Genomic DNA, 19071 nt, shown 5'->3' with positions numbered 1-19071 from the left:
ACTAGCTGCAGTCTCCGGATGCGTCCCAAGGGAAGCCCCATGTAGAGGGCATTGCAGTAGTCCAGGCGAGACGTCACCAGCGCATGAGTGACCGTGCGCAGGGCACTCCGGTCCAGTAGGGGGCGCAATTGGCGCACCAGGCGAACCTGGTGGAACGCCCCCCTTGCCACGGCTGCCACATGGTCCTCCATTGACAGCCGGGCATCAAGGAGGACGCCCAAATTGCGCGCCCGTTCCACAGGGGACAGTTGTTCGCCCCCTATGGCCAGCGATGGTGTCAGCTGGCTGAACCGAGGTGCCGGCATCCACAGCCACTCGGTCTTGGAGATCTTTAATCTGGCTTTAGATTCTACAGCCTTCAAATAAAGATTTATCCATTTAACAACCCTTCAACTGTTCTCTGTAAAGTAAGACAAGTTACATGAAATGACAATTGATTTACTTATCAAAAATTGAGTTTCGGCATTTGTGGTTGTACATGTCCTCCCAATTTCTTCAGTATATAAATGCCTTTTCTACTGGGAGTCATTCTTGCAGAATATGCCAAGAGATCTCTTCCCATCCCCATGCCCCAAAATCTGGATTATAAAGAGACTTATCATCAAGACCTGGTTTTCTAGTTCCATGCTTTTTCTTTTCTTAAAATATAGGTAAAGTTTTCCCCCACACATGCATGCTATCGTTTCAGGCTCTAGGGCAGTGTTTCTCAAACTTGGCGACTTTAAGTCCTGTGGACTTCAACTCCCAGAATCCCCCAGCCAGCATAGCTCTAGGGAGTGGTACTCATCTCCATAGCTCTAGGGAGTGGTACTCATCTCCATTTCCAAGCTGAAGAGCTTGTTCTTTCCAAAGACATCTCCGTGGTCATGTGGCCAGCATGACTAAATGACAAAGGTGCACGGAACATTCAAAGATCTATAGAAATAACTTGCAGTGCCACAATCCCATCTACAATACAATAGTAGAGTTGGAAGAGACCTTGGAGGTCTTCTAGTCCAACCCCCTTCCTAGGCAGGAAACCCTATACCGTTTCAGATAGATGGCTATCCAACATCTTCTTAAAGACTTCCAGTGTTGGGGCATTTACAACTTCTGGAGGCAACTTCTGTTCCACTGATGAATTGTTCTAACTGTCAGGAAATTTCTCCTCAGTTCTAAGTTGCTTCTCTCCTTGATTAGTTTCCACCCATTGCTTCTTGTTCTACCCTCAGGTGCTTTGGAGAATAGTTTGACTCCCTCTTCTTTGTGGCAACCCCTGAGATATTGGAATAATGCTATCATGTCTCCCCTAGTCCTTCTTTCTCTTAAGCTAAACATACCCAGTTCCTGCAACCGTTCTTCATATGTTTTAGATCTAAATCAATAGGATTCTGACTTTCAGTGTGGAAAACTCTGTTACACTGCAGACGTCAGTACCAAAGAGGAGTCTTTGGTACTTCAATGCCTGCTATTAGATATTTCTGAAAGTAGAAATGTCAGTAGAAATACTGAGAGTTACAGGATTAGTTTGATTGATTTTCTGAGGTAGACTTAAATTGGCTGTTCTGGTGCCACCAAATCATGTTATCATGTTTTAAAGATGAATGTGTGGTGATAAGATTCAAGATCATAATACCTCACTATGGCACAGTATATAATTTTAAATACAAGATCAGTAGTTATTGTGGAAATCTATACAGATGTTTTATTTAAGCAACTCTCCAGCCATGTTTAGAAATGACCTGCTCAATAAAAAGAACATCTTAGAAAAAATTGCTCATAATTTCCCATTACCTGGAATTAACTCAAAACACAACTGAAAGAGTCAGAGAGCACCATTCCCCTAAACATGAAATTAGCTTCAGCATTGTTAGTCCTCTGTAAACAACTTGAGATGGAGCTTTTCTAAAGTTTTTTTTTAATTACTTGGGAAGATGATAGTGTTTTTATTGCTCTGATTAAGTTATTGGTTTTAATGTATTATATATATTATACCCTGCATGTTTTATTTCTATGTTTATAATTATGCTTTCTTTACACTGCCAAGAGTTGTGTGATTGTGGTGGTCTAGAAAGCTAATAACTAAATAAATAATGCAGGAATGTAAATTTAAAAATAAAGATTATAAAAGTTATGCAGAGTTAAGGCAGCTGTGTAAGCATGTGTTTTTTTACAAAAAAACAGCCTTAAAAAAACACCTATGGATTTTCTTGCTTAGCAATTCCTCTTGCCCATTTCAACTTGAGATCAAAAGGGAAAGTGAGGGAAAAACACGTTCTGTGATTTTAAAATCACTCCCATTGATAGGAATTACAATATACATCACTGAGTAGCATGTGGAAATCATGGTCATCACAGCAACCATTGTGAGAATAGTATATGATCAAAGAGAAATAATGAGGGCAAAACAGTTCGCTGGGAGACTCTTTTTGCTATGCAAATGAACCAGGCAATACATTACAGGACAACCCTCATAATATTGCCCCTGAAAATATCTCAAACACTGCCTGTTCACTGCATACTTTAAAGCAAACTTGAGAAAACCATAGACTAAATGCAGAGTCCTCTTTTGTCATCTAATCTTGGTTTTCTCTCCAACTTTTGTCCTGACCAGATGGCCACTTCTGCAACTGCTAAACTGACCTATGAGGACCTTCTTGGAACATTTGCAAAAAAAAATGATTTCTCTGGCTCTACAGATCTTGGTTAAGTAAGGAGCCCGTTTTATGAGTGATGATACGCTGTATTCAGGTGATACAGTTACCCAGAGTTCAAAGTAGCTGCCAACAATCTCAGGGTCTCTGAACAGTCATATTAAGGGCTGTATTACAGCATCAGCAACTGCCTCAGTGGCAGTAATGGGAGAGAGGGTATGAAAACAAAGGAGAAATGGATGTGCCTCGTTTTTCATGAACATTTGGCAAAAGGAACTAATGACTGTTGGAAGTGAAGATGCTTAACCTGTTCCCTCTCCTTCACAGGTGATTTTGTGTTTCAGTCATCTGAAGGGGGACGCAGTGGCTCAGGGACTAAGATGCTGAACTTGTCGATCAGAAGGTCGGCAGTTCAGCGGTTCAAATCCCTAGTGCCTTGTAATGGAGTGAGCTGCCGTTATTTGTCCCAGCTTCTGCCAACCTAGCAGTTCTAAAGCATGTAAAAATACAAGTAGAAAAATAGGAACCACCTTTGATGGGAAGGTAACAGCGTTCCGTGAGTCTTCAGCAGTTAGTCATGCATGCCACATGACCACGGAGACATCTTCAGGAGGGGTGGGCCTTCAGCTTTGAAATGGAGATGAGCACTGCCCCCTAGAGTCGGGAACAACTAGCACATATGTGCGAGGGGAACCTTTTACCTTTGTAATCTGAATTATATTTGAATGGAGAGGATATGTACATAGGCAATCTTTGAATCCTTTTCTGGACCACTTTGGGTTCTCAAGGCTAAAATAATTACCTGTGATCCGTTGCAGATGTTTTAATGAAGCTCAGTAGATCTGAATTTGATAAAGGCTGTGTAGGAGAACATGGGACTATTCCATGTACTTAAACTCCATGATGAAGGAAAAGTGGAATGTTCCAAACTGCAACTGATAAGGAAAGAATTGTGGGGGGGGGGAGGAGGCACCACAGTTGCTCTAAATTTCAGTTACTTTCTCTGGCTGAAACAACATTTAACTTCACAGCCAAAAGGTTCAGCTACTCTAGCTGCCACTTTGATTTTAATCAGGCGTAACAAACCAGATCTTTCCTCATTCATGATTCAAAGCCTGAGATCCTTTTAGTCTCTAGACTGAACCTGACTGACAAGAAACAAAGTTGTGTCTGGGTTGTTGTTGTTTTTTCCTTTTTGCATTTCTCATTATTTCTAATTTGATACAAAGAGGGGTATGACCAGCTTCTTCTCTTTATTTCAACAGGATACGGGAGTATCAGTACCTATCTAGTCCCTAAAAGAGAAACCTCTACCCCTCCTCCCATGTAGATATCCCTGCTGACATACTTTGGTACTCTAAGTGGCTTCCTAGTGATACAAATATCCTCAGTACAATAGTCTTAGCTCAAGGAGGAAAGGAAACCCAGACTCAAGCCCCGTGATGGCAAACCTATGGCACCTGTGCCACAGGTGCACGCAGAGCCCTCTCTGCAGGCACGCGAGCCATTGCCCCAGCTTAGTCCACTGTGCATGCGCGCACGCCTCCCACTGGACATCTGATTTCCGGGTCTCTGCCACACGTGTGGGGGTGTAGTGCGTGCAGGAGACACGCACATGCACGCATGGTGAAGCAGGGGGGTTGCATGCACATGCGTGGGGACGCAGAGCTTGGGGATGGCACTTTCCCCTCCCATGGTCCATTTTTGGTCCCAGGAGGCTGCAGGGAGGCCTATTAGGCCCAAAATGGGGCGTGGGGATCACGCACGCATGCACGGGGGTGGGGGGAACACGGGGGTCCCGTGCACTTGTGCAGGGGCCGTGGGGTGCATGCGCATTTTCGGCCTGCGATGACAAAAAGGTTAGCCATCGCTGCTCTAGCCAGTAAATTAAAATGTACATCCACATAAGAGCTATTTGTAAGTCCCTTGTTTTATACTGGGCCCTGTTTATTCCATTTATTCAACTGTAAAGGACCAATGTAAATTTAGGCTAATGTTTCTCACACAGCTTAAACTTGCCAAGATTGAGAAATACTGCTTTAAACCAACCTGCTTCTGAGCATATTTGTTTGTTTGTTTGTTTATCGGATTTTTATGCTGCCCTTCTCCCAAAGGACTCAGGGCGGCGTACAACATTAAAAAAAAACCACACATATTACAAAAGTTAAAAAGGAAATTAGATAGAGTATCCAAAAAACAAACTCAATTAATATTAACAATAACATTTTAAAAATTAGATTAAAATTAACAATTAAATCAATCATTTATTTTATTTTGTTCAGGCCAGGCCAGCTTGTTGGAAAAGCCAACTTTTTATAACTCAGTTATGATCAAACATTAGCCTAAATTTACATTGGTCCTTTACAGTTGAATAAATGGAATAAACAGGGCCTGGTATTAAAACAAGGGACTTACAAATAGTTCCATCTCATTACTATTAAGCCAGGGTCCTCGATCTAATCCAGAGGTAGATTTTCTTTTGTTTACTTTAAAGATCTGGCAACTTCACAAAAGAAAAGTTGACACGCACTTCATCCTGGTATTTAAATGAAAACACTCCTTAAACAGCAGGTACTAATAACAGTTGGAGGTAATTAAGCAAGCCACCAAACCCATGGATTTTCCCTGGAGGCAACTATTTTTAAAAGTGTTTTTTTAAATAGACGGTTGTGAGAATATGAAGTGCCATCTCTATATTCGTTTCCTAAATTTGTATTGGAAAACTTTACTTCCTGCCGCAATAAGTTATTAACTATGAACAAAAATGAAACCCTGTCTCCCTGTGCCAACCAAGGTTGCATTCCTGTATATCAGGGGTGTCCAAACTTGGGAACTTTAAGACTTTAAGCATGGCTGGCTGGGGAATTCTGGGAGTTGAAGTCCACAAGTCTTAAAGTTCCCAAGTTTGGACACCCCTGCTGTATATGTATATAACTTGCACTGAAAATAGAAAAACACCCTTTTTAGTAGAGATCGGTAGGTGTTATTGATTACTTGACATTCAGAAGGAAGTCATTGCATGTGTATACATGCCATAAATATCTGTGTCCATAATGAGCATATGTGTGCAGACGGCCAATTGGTTTCATGCCATCATTTTTGGCTCCTAATGATGACATAGATATTCTCCCTTGATGGCTAGAGAGAGGTAATAAAGATAAAACAATTGTTAAAAAGAACTGGAGGGACAATGCCATGCATGTTGAAATGAGCATATGCTCATTTCAATGAACAATCTGTGTATTTAGTAGAGAATATCAATTATTTCATGGCATAGCAGTCCTTAAAAACAAATGCTTTACAAAGGAATTTTTTCCTGCCTATCCCAACATTTCCCTTTTCTTTTTGGCTTAATAGTGAATATCTCTATCTTTTTCTGAGTTAAGGTCCCCAGGCGGCTGCTGGCCCATTTCTTTCCTCCAGCTTCTGAAATTCAAAACACATTTACTTGCAAGCAGCTCCTGCTAAAAAGAATAAGAAAGAAGCAATTAGCCACATAAGAAATCAGCAGTGATCCTGCTCATTTTGGATAAGGTTTGCCTAAGAGAAGTCTTCTGTACTTTATAAGTGACCTCAGTTTTTTAAAGTTATCTACAAATACCCAGCTAGCATTGCTCTGCAAAATTGTGGTTCTTGTTTTTGTGGTAGAAAAGTGATGGAGAAGAATCAGGCAGGAATGTTTTTAAGACCTGAACGGATGGAGGTCTGCAGTTTCTATAATAGTATATGTGTCTGCCTGCCTGTTTGTTTGTCTGTCCGTCCGCCCATCCATCCTTCTGCATCTATCCACCTTAAGACTTTTTGCCCCATTTTTATCATCAGCCAATTAGTGAACCCTGGAGGATATTCTGGGTCAAGCTACGGCAAGTGCCTTGAATCCTCATTAACACTAATTAGCACTTGGTAGGTTAATTGGTGGTGAATCTCATCTTTTTTTAATTACTCCAACAAATAGACAGTGGGACCCTGTGGTCAGGATTGAATTATTCTGTTTGTTTTGATGCTCTTCCTCTGAATGTGTCAAGACAGATGTTGCTTGCCCAGGCATAGGGATCCTTGGCTTTGGGGGAAGGAAAGGAATGGGTTTATAAAACAAAACAAAAAATCTTTTACAGCGGTTAATTGGGAACTTGGGTGATGCTCTGGAATTATTATTCCTACACCACTCTCTTTCCTTGATGAGATTGAAAGGATTCATCATCTGGGCATAGAAAATCATTGAACGTGAAATCTCTTTTTGCCTCTTTGGGACTCCATTATATTTCATAAGCTATAGAAACAAAGATAAGCATTTCCTTGAGCCAGATTTATTTCTTAGTGGATTATCAGAACATGTCCATGTAGTTTTCTGGCCAGCAATACCGAAGTGGTGTGCTATGACATTCTTCAAGATTATTTTTTTTTACAATTTTTAAAAAATCTGATAAAAGCTAAATGCTGCCTAATATCCACACAGACAAAGGCAATTTTCAGAAATATTTTGTAGACAAGGAAGGTGTTTTTCAGATTGTTTTAAAGCTCTTTGACGCTCCTGATTTTTTTTTTAAGAAATCCTATAATTCTGTTCTCTTCTTTATGTAAAAACTAATTTTGGGGTTGAGGTTTGTCATGTGGAAAAAAATAGCAACATGTACTAGAAGTTAAGAGTGGCTCAGTGATTAAGACGCTGAGCTTGTTGATCAGAAGGTCGGCAGTTCAGTGGTTCGAATCCCTAGCGCTGCGTAATGGAGTGAGCTCCCATTACTTGTCCCAGCTTCGGCCAACCTGACAGTTCGAAAGCACATAAAAAATGCAAGTAGAAAAATAGGGACCACTTTGGTGGGAAGGTAACAGCGCTCCATGCGCCTTCGCCATTTAGTCATGCCGGCCACATGTCCATGGAGACATCTTCGGACAGCGCTGGCTCTTCGGCTTAGAAACAGAGATAAGCACTGCCCCTTAGAGCCAGAAATAACTAGCAAGCATGTGCGGGGAACCTTTACCTTTACCCTGACTAGAAGTTATCTTGAAGACTTATGATGGATCAAGTGACTTTGGTGTCATTTTTTTGAGATTTAACTGGAATTGCGTATCCGTTCAGTAAGGCTTTATGAATCATTGTCCACAAGATGTCCATTATTCACCATTTTCCATGATGTCCAAGGGGAAGACACTTGTATAGCTGCACAGGAATACACTGTTGTATAATTTGGTGACTGATTTAGTGGCAAGAAGGGGACTTTAAATGCTGTTTTATACTGCGCTCCTGCAAGTCATATTTATTCTTCCATGCTTTATGCAGGTTTCTGGGCTTATGTTCTTTCTTATTTGTGAGAAAACTGCAGATACAGTTTACATAATATACTGTGGACCTATTAATGAATTTGTTGGTTTTTCTACTGGGAAAAAAATGCTATAGATTTAGCCCGGACCATTTTCCTGACATGAATTGTTTAGAGTACTTCTCTATTGTGTTTATTGTTAGTTTAATGGAGAAAGAAAATTATATATTTGAATTAAGAAGGAAACAGAAGAGCAGAGTTATCCTGTATTTGACCAAAGTTGGATTAATCCTGCATCCTGTTTCCCATAGGATTTACGAAATGGATACAAACACTAGTTTTGTCACTCTCAATGAATGTGTCAATGTCCTTTTAAAACCATCCAGAATGGTATCTACCATTACATCTTCTATAACTGTCCCAAAACAATTACATTGACAGTCAATAAGTTTTTTTTCTGTCTACATTGACTCTCCCACTATCAAACTTCACTTGGTGATCACAGGTTTTAATACAGTGAGATACTGAAGAAACTTTTCCCCACATGACCCATAATATGTATTAAAGAAAACATTTTTCTCACGGGAACCCTAATCTTTTGGGACCTATTTTTCCCCCTATGGGCATATTTTCAGACAGACCTCTGGAGTATATCTTCCTTGTTTCATTTTCCAAAGTGTCTCTGAATTCAGCAGAATCCTTTGCAAGTTTTCTTTCCAGCTCAGAATTGCTGCTTTTGTTAAGAAGCATAAAAATGTAGCTTTTCTTTGATCAGTGTGGTTTCAACTTGCATGTACACTGTAAGCGCCACACCTATAAACATATCTTACTATTCCTACTCAATGAGTTAGCATTTGTGTTTGATCTGACTGAATGTGCCCATACATGAAGTGGAAACAAAAACCCCATTTCTTGTAATCAGCACAGGGGTGGGTTGCTACGGGAAAACCCGTAGCTAACATTATGGCCAGTTCAGAGAACTTCAAATCCAACCCCTGACTGGCCACGCCCCACCTACCCCACCCCTCCCAGGACTCTCCACTTGGCCTGTTTTGGATGTGAGGTAAGTGCAGGACTCACGTAGAGGCTGGGGAGTGGGGGAAACGGGCTTCCTGAAGTTCCATTTCCAGCCTCTGGAGCCCGGGGAAGGCAGTTTTCCCCCTCCCAGAGGCTCAAGGAAAGCCTCCAGAGCCACGGGGCCCCACCGTGGTGCAGGAGGCCACACCCACCATGGCCACACCCACCCAGCAACCAGGCGGAGAACCCGTTGGTGAAATTTTTGAAGCCCACTCCTGAATCAGCGTCGTCATCATCATCACTATATTCAAGATGAGTAGATCTGATCAGGACCAAATACAAGTATAACAGATATATTAATATGTTTTATATTACTTTGGGTTGCCCTTTCCCTTTGTCGTAGCCGTGACACCATAGCAGATGGCCAAAAGCATGCAACGCACTCTTCTGGAACCTTACTGTTAATCTGAAACACTAAATCTGTATGCCCACATACTGAGAGGACATTGAAATTCATTAAGTTCTTGTTTATTCTAAAAATGTATTAGAAGAATGGAGACAAGAAGTTCTACTCTGTCACAATGGATTCCATTTTTTTGAAGGGAGTTCTTCATAATCTACCGCTGGAGGTTGACTTGACTTGACCTTTTGTCTTGCAGCATGAATGAACGTGACCATTTGTTAAAGAGGCTGGGCAGAAAGACCCCTCCATGCCTCTTCCGTGCTCATTCTGTCCAGCAAGGAGTGTCCCGTAAGTATTATACCACATGTAGAAGGTCTCAGTTCTGAAAATACCACAGCAGTAAAAGTCCGGCTTGAGCTTGCATGTAAAGCCTCTGTAGAAATAAAGTACAGACAAGCAATACATTGCACTTTATGTACAATACTTTGTGTAACTTTGCAAAACAAAGATTAGACCAAAAAATAACATACAATTGGAACTGAAATCAGTGTCTGTGTTTTCCAAAGTTTTACGTAGACTTCAGTGATTGCAAAATATTTTTATTTTCCATGGCCCACTCTCTCCAGAATCTCTTTATTAGGAGAAACATATCAGAATGAAACTATTTCTTTAAACTATGATTGCATTTGTAAGCTATTGCTAGTGAAGACTAACACATCTGAAGAGGTTTTAAATGAAGCCTTTGTATTTCAGAATTACACTTTTTCTTTTTTACAATTTTCAGATATGGGCAGTAATTTTTTTTCAAACTGGCATTCTCATTGCATAATAATTCAGGTATTAACTATAATTTCCTTAGCATTAATTAATATGCATCTTTTTTATTTTTCCCCAATATACAACTGTCCCCATTATATTACTTAGGTTGGCTGAGGACCCATGGCTATTGGAAAAACTCAGAAAACAACCACAGAGTTATTTCTCCTTGAGATTTAAGTTCCTATTTGCCCTTAGGGAAGAGTTAGTGTTAAATGCATGGGCTTTGGAAAGTTTTTTAAATAAAGTGTTGCAGAGCTCATTGTATGAATTCTGATGCATTTAATTGCCATTCTTCCATCAGTTATTGCCTTGTTCTCCTTCAGGAATCGCAAGACCCTATACAATAATCTTTTCCCATGTAGTTCTTATAAAGGTTACATATATTGAGAAAAAGTAACTGACTAGTGATGGATTGAAAGAGGGCAAGAGTCCCACTAGCAATTAGCCTCTTTTACCATGGCGGGGGTGGGGGTTCACCCTCCCCAGGCTCTGGAGGCTTTCTGTGAGCCTCCGGGAAGGAGAAAACAACTCTCCCGGCCTCCGGAGGCTGGAAATGTGCCCGTTTCCAGCCTTCCAAAACTTCCAGGAGGCCTGTTTTTTGCCCTCTCCGAATCTCCACAAGGGCCCTGTACTTACCTAGCATCCCAAATGGCCATGTGACAACTCCTGGGGGTGGGAGGGGCAGTGTGGGCAGGGGCAGCCAGGGTTGGGATCTGTGGGTTTGCTGAATTGGGCAGATCTTTAGCTAGAGGATCGCCCAAACCCATGCAAGCCCACCCCTGGATTTAAATCCAGTGGGAGAATTCAAATTCTCCCACTGGATTTGTATTGAGTCTTAATCTGCTGTGGTTTGGCCCACAAGCTCCCTCAATGGTGGTATGTGATATAAAATATTTGCCCTGCTGCAGAATCATTCAGTAAACCATTCCTGGATTATAATTGCTGGAGCTGGACCTGATCCTAGCATTTGGAAAAACGAGGGAGCTGCTTCAGAGGACAATTACTGGGCAGCGTTGACACCTGGGGATCGCAGCTCCATTGCTGTGCTCAATTTGCCCTGGCCTTTAAAAACTACCCTGCTGCCTTTAACTACAAATGAGGAATTAGAATCAGGATGAGAAGAAGATGAAAAGGTCTCTACACATGTTACACAACTTGCCCTATAAGGCTTTTTGTATTCTTGCATTTCTGCCCATCCTACATATGGAATTCCAATTCAGAAGTTACTTACAGATGCTGTTTACACACATGTAAATAAATCGCTGATGGTTTGTACTCTCATCTTTTTGGTTCTTCTGAAAGTACATGGAAGAGCAGCAGAGAAAGACCTCGTGCTGATATATATTCTCTACAAAGTTGCCAAAGTCGTCCCATAACATTTACCAGGTTGCTGAGACAAAGAAAGGAGAAAGAAGAGGGCATCCATTCAATTCTGTTAGCTCATCCCTCATAAGTACTAATCATGAAGAATTGTTAAAGGAGCCAGTTCAGGTTCAGAATAATTGCAATCATAAGTCTGTTTTTCTCATGACCATAAACTTTCATTGTAGTTTTAAAGCCCTTTATTTAAAAAAAAATGTTTGATACTGATCCAGTATCGGTTATCCCTTGTCAAATAATGTTATAGTACAAAGCACTAAGAAAGGGGTAGAAATAAACAGTAGATTCCTTTTAACCCACAATAGCTTAAATTAAAACAAATTTGTATTATATTGGAGATGGGCTATCTAGTTTCTATAGGCAATTATGTTCACAAAGAGATATTTTGCCACCTACTCAGTTCTATGCTCTGCAGAGAATCTCCTGCAAGGAATCTTGTAATTAAAAAGAATTAAGCAGGAAGCTAATATTCAGGGGAACACCAGTTTTCACTATTGTTTTGATTCCTAACAATCTTTTGGGGTCTGTGAAGACCTACTGACATTCTTGGAAAATAAAAAAATAAAAAAAGAGTGGTGGGAAGGAGAGGAATGGCCGGAGGGCTTTCATTAAAAAAAAAGTAAGATTAAAAACCTATTCAGAAAACAGACAAAAATAAGCTAGAGTGGTAGAGGGTTTCAGAATATCCTGACTAGTTTGTCTTCTGGTAAATTGATATTTTGTGCTTGGCCATACCTGCCAGTGCAGCCATTTTGTGACTAAGCACGCTCTTCTTCCCATGGCTGCCATTTTGAAGGACATCCCTGGAATGATGACAAAGGCCAGAGATGGCCATCAGGTGGAAAAGATTGGTTGTATGATAAAGGGGTATGCAAAGACTCTGTAGGGTAAAGGAATATTTTTTCGAAAGGAAGATAGTTTCAGGGAGACTTGTAAGCTGAAGACAGAAAAGAGGGATGCTGTATCCTGGAGGTTGCATAATAATAATAATAATAATAATAATAATAATAATAATAATAATAATAATAATAATAATAACAACAACAACAACAACAACAATAACAACAACAACAACAACAACAACAACAACAACAATCAATTCGTGTAATACTGGATTCCCAGCAACTCTGGATAATAAGTAAGAGAACATGGGGAAAAAATAATTTAAAAATACATCAGTAAAAACAGGGAACAAAAGATGGCAAAAACTGGACAACATCAAGAAACAGACCCACACTCCCTAGAAGGGGATTTCATTTACCTTTGACAAAGGCTGGGTGAAGAGCTAGATCGGTGATGGCAAATCTGTGGCACGTATGCCACTCCCCAGCCTTCACCCCAGCCCACCTGTACTGTGCATGCGCCTCCTGCCAGCCAGCTGGTCTTTGGGTCTCTGCCGCGCGTACTGCAATTGAGTTATGTCCAATTTTACAACCTCTGTTGCTGCAATAATTAACCAAATCACCACAGTTGTGAATCACAGTTGCTAGTGAATCTGACTTTTCCCATTAACTTTGTTTGTTGGAAGCCACCTAGGAAAGTCACAAGTAGTAATCTGGGGCGCCGCAGCTGTCATAAATACACACTAGTTGCCAAGTACCAGAATTTTGATCATGTGGCTGTGGGGATGCTGTGATGGTCATAAGTGCAAGGACCCATCGCTTTTTTTTAGCACCATTGCAATTTCAAATGGTCACTAAACAAATGGTTGTAAGTTGAGGACTGTGTGTGTGCTTTCAGCCGAGATTGGTTTCGAAGGATATTTGTCCCCTGTTCAGTTGAAGTACTGTCCATGCATCTTTGCAGCAAAACCTTTATGGCATCCATTGCTTGTATGGTCTTCACTTCAAGTCATTGCGATCAATTGACTTTCCTCTAACTTCTTAACCCACCTTTGGAATGTGTCAACTTAAGGCAGAAGAGCCTACTTTAATATCACTAAATTACAGTTGGCAGGTTTGTTTCATGTATGAGATGAAGACAAGATTAATACAATATCATTGGGTGATGGTAGAATAAAAATGTTACCAGGATGTGCTTTTGCTCTGTATTATTACAAGTGGGGAAAGGCCTAAAAACTGGTTATACAGTAAGAGGGGAACAGAAGAAGAAAGGAAAAGAAATTACAACAAAATAAAACAAAATAAAAATTTACCAATCAGGATAAGTGTGAAAAAGAGTATTTGCCCATCGACATCATTTTCACTCCTTGATTGCCCCATTGTTCATTCTTTGTTCATACCAGCCAGTATGCTATAAATAAGGAGCAAAAGTTATGCTCTGCCCCTTTGGGACCTATCTTGGATTAACAAAAGATCCTTTTGTCCCTACTTAATGCAAAAGGCATATAAATCAATTGCTGACACAAATGCATATACCACATCTCTCTATGTTGTGTAGCATTGTATAGTTATATGGAGAAAAAATTATATTAGTTCCTGTAATGGGAAAACTAAAGGTTTTCCCGGCTGGGATGTTTAGGGGACAAACTTCATTGAGTCTGAGTAATTTAAAAAAATTGCTACAGTAGTGCAGATTAAGATAAACTGCAGAAGAAGCAGGAAAAAGATTTTGCTCTGCTCTCAAATGATGGTGCTGAATCCTCATAGGGAAGTACCTAAAGAGTTAATTTTTAAATGAAAAGATGGTAGCAGGCCCAGCTCTCTCCAAAGTAGTGTTTCTTAACCTTGGCAACGTTAAGATGTGTGGACTTCAACTCCCGGAATTCCCCAGCCAGCCAGAACGCCACACATCTTAAAAGTTCCCAAGATTGAGAAACACTTCTCTAAACCTTTCTCACACAGTACTTGAAAACTACCGTAGGCATTGGTATGTGACTCATGTTCACTCTGAAAATAATGGATGTGGAATCGTGTTCGTTATTAGCGCTCCCTGAACAGCAGTTATGTTTGAGATACCACGCTCTGGATTTGGTTCAGTTCTCCCAATATTTCTCCCTTGGGTCACAAACGGGGATTGGGTAAGAACATAAGATGTTGAGTTTGGAAGAAGACGAGTTTAATCTGTCAGTGTTCCTGACTTTTGTTCTACTTAATGAAGGGACAGGAGGGAGATCTAGGGCTGGGATAATGGCCCAGGGGTGGGCTTCAAAAATTTTAGCAAGGGGTTCTCTGCCCAGTTGCTGGGTGGGCATGGCCATGGTGGAAGTGGCCTAGTTTGCCTCCTGCACCACAGCAGGGGAGGGCATTTTGGGCCTCCCTGGGTTCCGGAGGCTTTCCTCGAACTTCCAGGAGGGTGAAAATGGCCTCCCAGGCTCCGTAGGCCCTCTGGAACTTCTTCCCAAACTTCCGGTAGGCCTACCTGAGCCTCCCTGCATCCAAAACGGGCCGCCTGGGGACTCCTAGGAGGGGCGGGGTGGGATGGGCGGGGCCATCCAGTAGTGGGATTTGGGGGTTCTCCGAACTGCACAGAATCTTAGCTAGAGGTTCTCCTGAACCCTTGCAAACCCCCAGCCGCCCATCCTTGTAATGGTCCCTTGGTGTTGTGCATTATCCATTATTACCCTGAAAGAACATAAGGAAAAAAGACTGTAGCTGTGCGGGCTGAACTGGTTTTACCTGCTTCTGATCGTCTCTCTGATCGTCTCTCATATTGCATCCATTGTACACTCCTCCTCTTCTCATCAGCCTGTGGCTTTTCGGGTGCGTTTCAAGGTGTTGACCATCATCTTTAAGGCGCAGGACCTAGTTATTTGCGGGATCGTATCCTGCCCCATACATCCCTTCGGCCGATTCGCTCACACAGAGAGGGACTCCTCCGGGTGCCATCCACTAGGCTGTGCCAGCGGGCGACGCCTAGGGGAAGGGCCTTCTCTGTGGTGGGCCCGACCCTCTGGAATGAACTTCCCCCCGACATTAGAATGACTACGGACTACGGATCTCCGCTCCTTCCGTCAGAAACTTAAAACCCACCTGTTCCAGCTAGCCAGCTTGGCCTAATTCCACCTTTCCCACCTCAGTTTTATTTCTAAATTTTTATGATTGGTTTTATGGTCTGTTTTTAATTTTTATAAATTCGTACAGGGGTTGTTTAATTTGATTTTTAGCTATGTATACGATTGTTTGTATGGTTTTTTAAATTTATTCCTGTACACCACCCTGAGTCCCTCTGGGGAGAGGGGGCGGTCTAGAAATCTAATAAATTATTATTATTATTATTTATTATTTTCATTGTTAAAGAAACAAACTGTAACCTTTCTCTGACTCCAAATCTCTTTTTCGGCTCTTTCCTCTTCTCCTTCCAGATGGTTACGCTTTTTCTCAAGAGGAGCACGGGGTCGTTTCTCAGTCTCAAGTTGTTCGATCCTACGACACTACAAAGCAGAGAGCCGGAGTCGAATAACACGGACTTCTTCCCCGCGATTGGTGGCTGGAGGAAAGAGATGTGGATCAATGTGTCCACTGTGGATACACCCTTGAGTAAGGCAGCAACGTAAACACCGGAAAACTTTTTACTGTGGCCTTAGCCAACAAGTTTGTTCTCTATGCTGCTTCCAGGCCTTGAACACACTTTGGGGTGGGGTGGGGGGGTGGGGAGCAGTCCTTGCCGGAAGCCAGCTGTTCTTTTGGTTTACATGGTTTATGAAACACCTTGGCTCTGCTGTGATGCTGAAAACATTTTGTTTCTATTGCCATTTTTCAAAAGGCAGGGCAAAAGGCATTTTCTAGTTTTGCAGAGAAAACCAAAAAAGGTGATAAGGCCCGTTGCGATCTACCTTTGCTGAATTCTGGCTTCCCATTTTGCCATGCCCAGACTTACCTGCATGTATGAAGCCTTTATAATACTCACTGTCTATTTGACTGGGATGTTTACAGAGACAGGCAAAGAAAGAGAAGCCAATATAACCCGGGGGGGGGGGGGAAGGGGAGAGGAAAGAAATAAGGCCCCAGAACAATCATCGACAGCTTGCCTTGGAATGGATCAGCACTACACAAAATACTTTACAGAATTCTTAGCTTGTTTACGCAAACCGCACACAGACATCCACAATAATTTACTCTGCTGCAACACTATCTATCGCCCAAGTCATTTGAATGGCAGGCCTGCATCTCACAATTACAGCTTTTTATGAAGTCCTGCGATAGATCTGGTCTGGTATGAAATGGAAGGGGAAAAATATCTTTTTGTTCTGATGAAGAGACAAAGAAAGTATCTAGCTTTAAAGTTCAGTTAAACAATTTAAAACGTTTTGTCCCCACTGTGGCTCATGACTTAAAATACTCCAGCGCACAAGTGCAGAGACAAGCTGGTGCCTTAACATCTTCTGCTTGTGAAACTCATTAGAGCTTTTGAGAGACGGTATAAGACTCCATATTGGACTAACTGGACCTGAAGAAAAGTTGGAAAAATCAGGAAAGTACTACAGGGGACCCAAAAGTTTTTGCTACGGTGTAACAAGATCAGAGGTGGACTGCTGCCAGTTCGGACTGGTTCGCCCAAACCAGATGTTCCGATTCTGCATGAACTTGCAAACCGGACCACTAGCTGGCCCCACCCCCAACAGATTTTTGGGCTGTTTTTTTCCCTGGTTTTGGCCATTTTTCAGGCCATTTTCAGGCTGGTTTTCAAGCCAATTTTGGCTGTAAAATCGGTCTGAAAATGCCCCCAAACCAGGCCATTTTTGTGTTGTTTTCAGGCAGTTTTACTGGCCAAATTCAGCCAGAAAAGCAGCCTGAAAATGGCTTGAAAAATGACCTGAAAATGGCCCCAAAAAGCTGGTTGTGAGAGGAAGAGAAGCCGGGTGAGCCTGACTCAGACTCACACACACACACACACACACACACACACAGGTTGGATCTTTCTTTCCTCCCACCCATCCCCCACCGGAAACCCCTGGATTCCCTCCCCAACCCTGCCTGTCCCATACAGGTACCACACACACAAGTGACATAGAGTTGGCCATGCCCAGTCAGTCACATGACACCCCACCCAGCCACGCCCACCCCACCAGTCATTAGAGCAGAGAACCAGTTGTTTAAAAATGTGCAGCCCACCACTAAACAAGATCTTTTGAATAAACACACAGTGAAAAAGTAACCTCCTCCCTTAAGAAAATATCTCAGTGAAATAAATGAAGACCTAACCTGTAGTAACCTAAGCATCTCTGTTTCTATTCATCACTTGGAGAAATGGCATAAGAATGTTTAAATGTTTTCTATGGTTGTGGAAAGTATTGCAACAAGCAGAGGGAAATTTCAGTTAGTGGTGGTTGTTTATTTTTCTTAAAATCAGCCTCAAGGTCATGGCATGGCCACTTCAGGGAACAATGTCCTTTGAGGATTGGTTGTACAAATACATCCAGATTGTATTGCAAAATTGCTTGGGTCGCCTACGTCTTCTGGCAGGGCTTTCTGTGCTGCAAAGATAATTCTGTTAAAGAGAAGGTAGCACTTTTAGTAAAGGAGCTTCTGTTTGCTAATAATTCTACCTGTCGTGCATTGTTAACATCCCCCCCCCCAAAAAAAATCCTACCAGAAAAATAAGTTGACATGCCTAGTTAGCATGCCAGTAAACCAGTGTTTCTCAAACTTGGCGACTTTAAGTCCTGTGGACTTAAAGTTGCCAAGTTTGAGAAACACTGCAGTAAACAATACTGTTCACAGGTTCACAAAAAGGACATAATAATAATAATAATAATAATAATAATAATAATAATAATAATAATAATTATTATTATTATTATTATTATTATTATTATTATTATTATTATTATTATTATTATTATTTATTTCTTAGCCGCACCCTCTCCCGAAGGACTCGGGGCGGCGTACAATGAAACATATGAAATAAATATGGACAAAACAAACATATAACAGAGACATATACCGAGACATACACAAGGAGGAGGTCGGCTGATAAATAAAACAATTAAAATACAGTATTTAAAAACCCCTAGATAATTAAATATAATTAAAATACCCAGTAAAAACCCATCAGGAGCGATATGGTTAGATCAAAGTTGAGCCAGGCCAGCTGCTTGGAATAGGTGGGTCTTAAGCTTAATACGAAAGGTCCTCCTAACTTTTCTTTTCCATGCTATTTTAATTTCTGGGGGGGGGGGGAAATAATGAAATCCTGAGAAATGCAAAGAACCCTTGCTTGAATGGTTGATACCCTCTCCGCAAAGTCCCAGAGGTTCTTTTTCAGGAGGCAACTGGACTTTCTTGTTTTTTCTTGGAAGATATTTCGCTTCTCATCCAAGAAGCTTCTTCTTTGAGACAACCATGACCTGGACATCTGAGAATCTCTACAGACCTCTCTGGAATACCTTGGAATCCTGCATGATTTCAGAGAAAGCAAGATCTGAATAAAGCCCTTAGATTCACCTGGTGCTGCTGTCTAAGCAAGCCTTAGTTAGTCCTAACAGCCTGACTATATTTCTGAATAGCTTAAGATAAATACCATTGCAACTTTGTCCTCAGGTGCATCGGCCGGTTATCCTGTGTGCTGTATATAAGGCCTTAAAAAGTTGACACTTTATTAGTCCTTTTTGCTGACAATCCTCTGGAACATAGGTAGATTTAAGAAAATCTGGTCA

General features: G+C 41.4%; 1 protein-coding gene across 1 annotated transcript in view; it reads left to right on the top strand.

Moving 5' to 3' along the window:
* The window catches only part of ATP8A2 (ATPase phospholipid transporting 8A2), a 517851-nt gene extending 500434 nt beyond the window's left edge, over positions 1–17417 (top strand). The window contains exons 35-36 of the mRNA XM_081952690.1: positions 9571–9662; positions 15778–17417. Coding sequence (XP_081808816.1) covers positions 9571–9662; positions 15778–15875 — 190 coding nt within the window. The 3' untranslated portion in view covers positions 15876–17417. The remainder of the gene's footprint in view (positions 1–9570; positions 9663–15777) is intronic.
* Positions 17418–19071: the final 1654 nt, after the last annotated feature.

The sequence above is a fragment of the Natrix helvetica genome (genome assembly GCF_964273705.1).
Source record: "Natrix helvetica genome assembly, chromosome: 4".
Classification (NCBI taxonomy): Eukaryota; Metazoa; Chordata; class Lepidosauria; order Squamata; family Natricidae; genus Natrix; species Natrix helvetica.
Note: the sequence above shows the minus strand (reverse complement) of the source record. Positions and strands in the feature narration are given on the sequence as shown.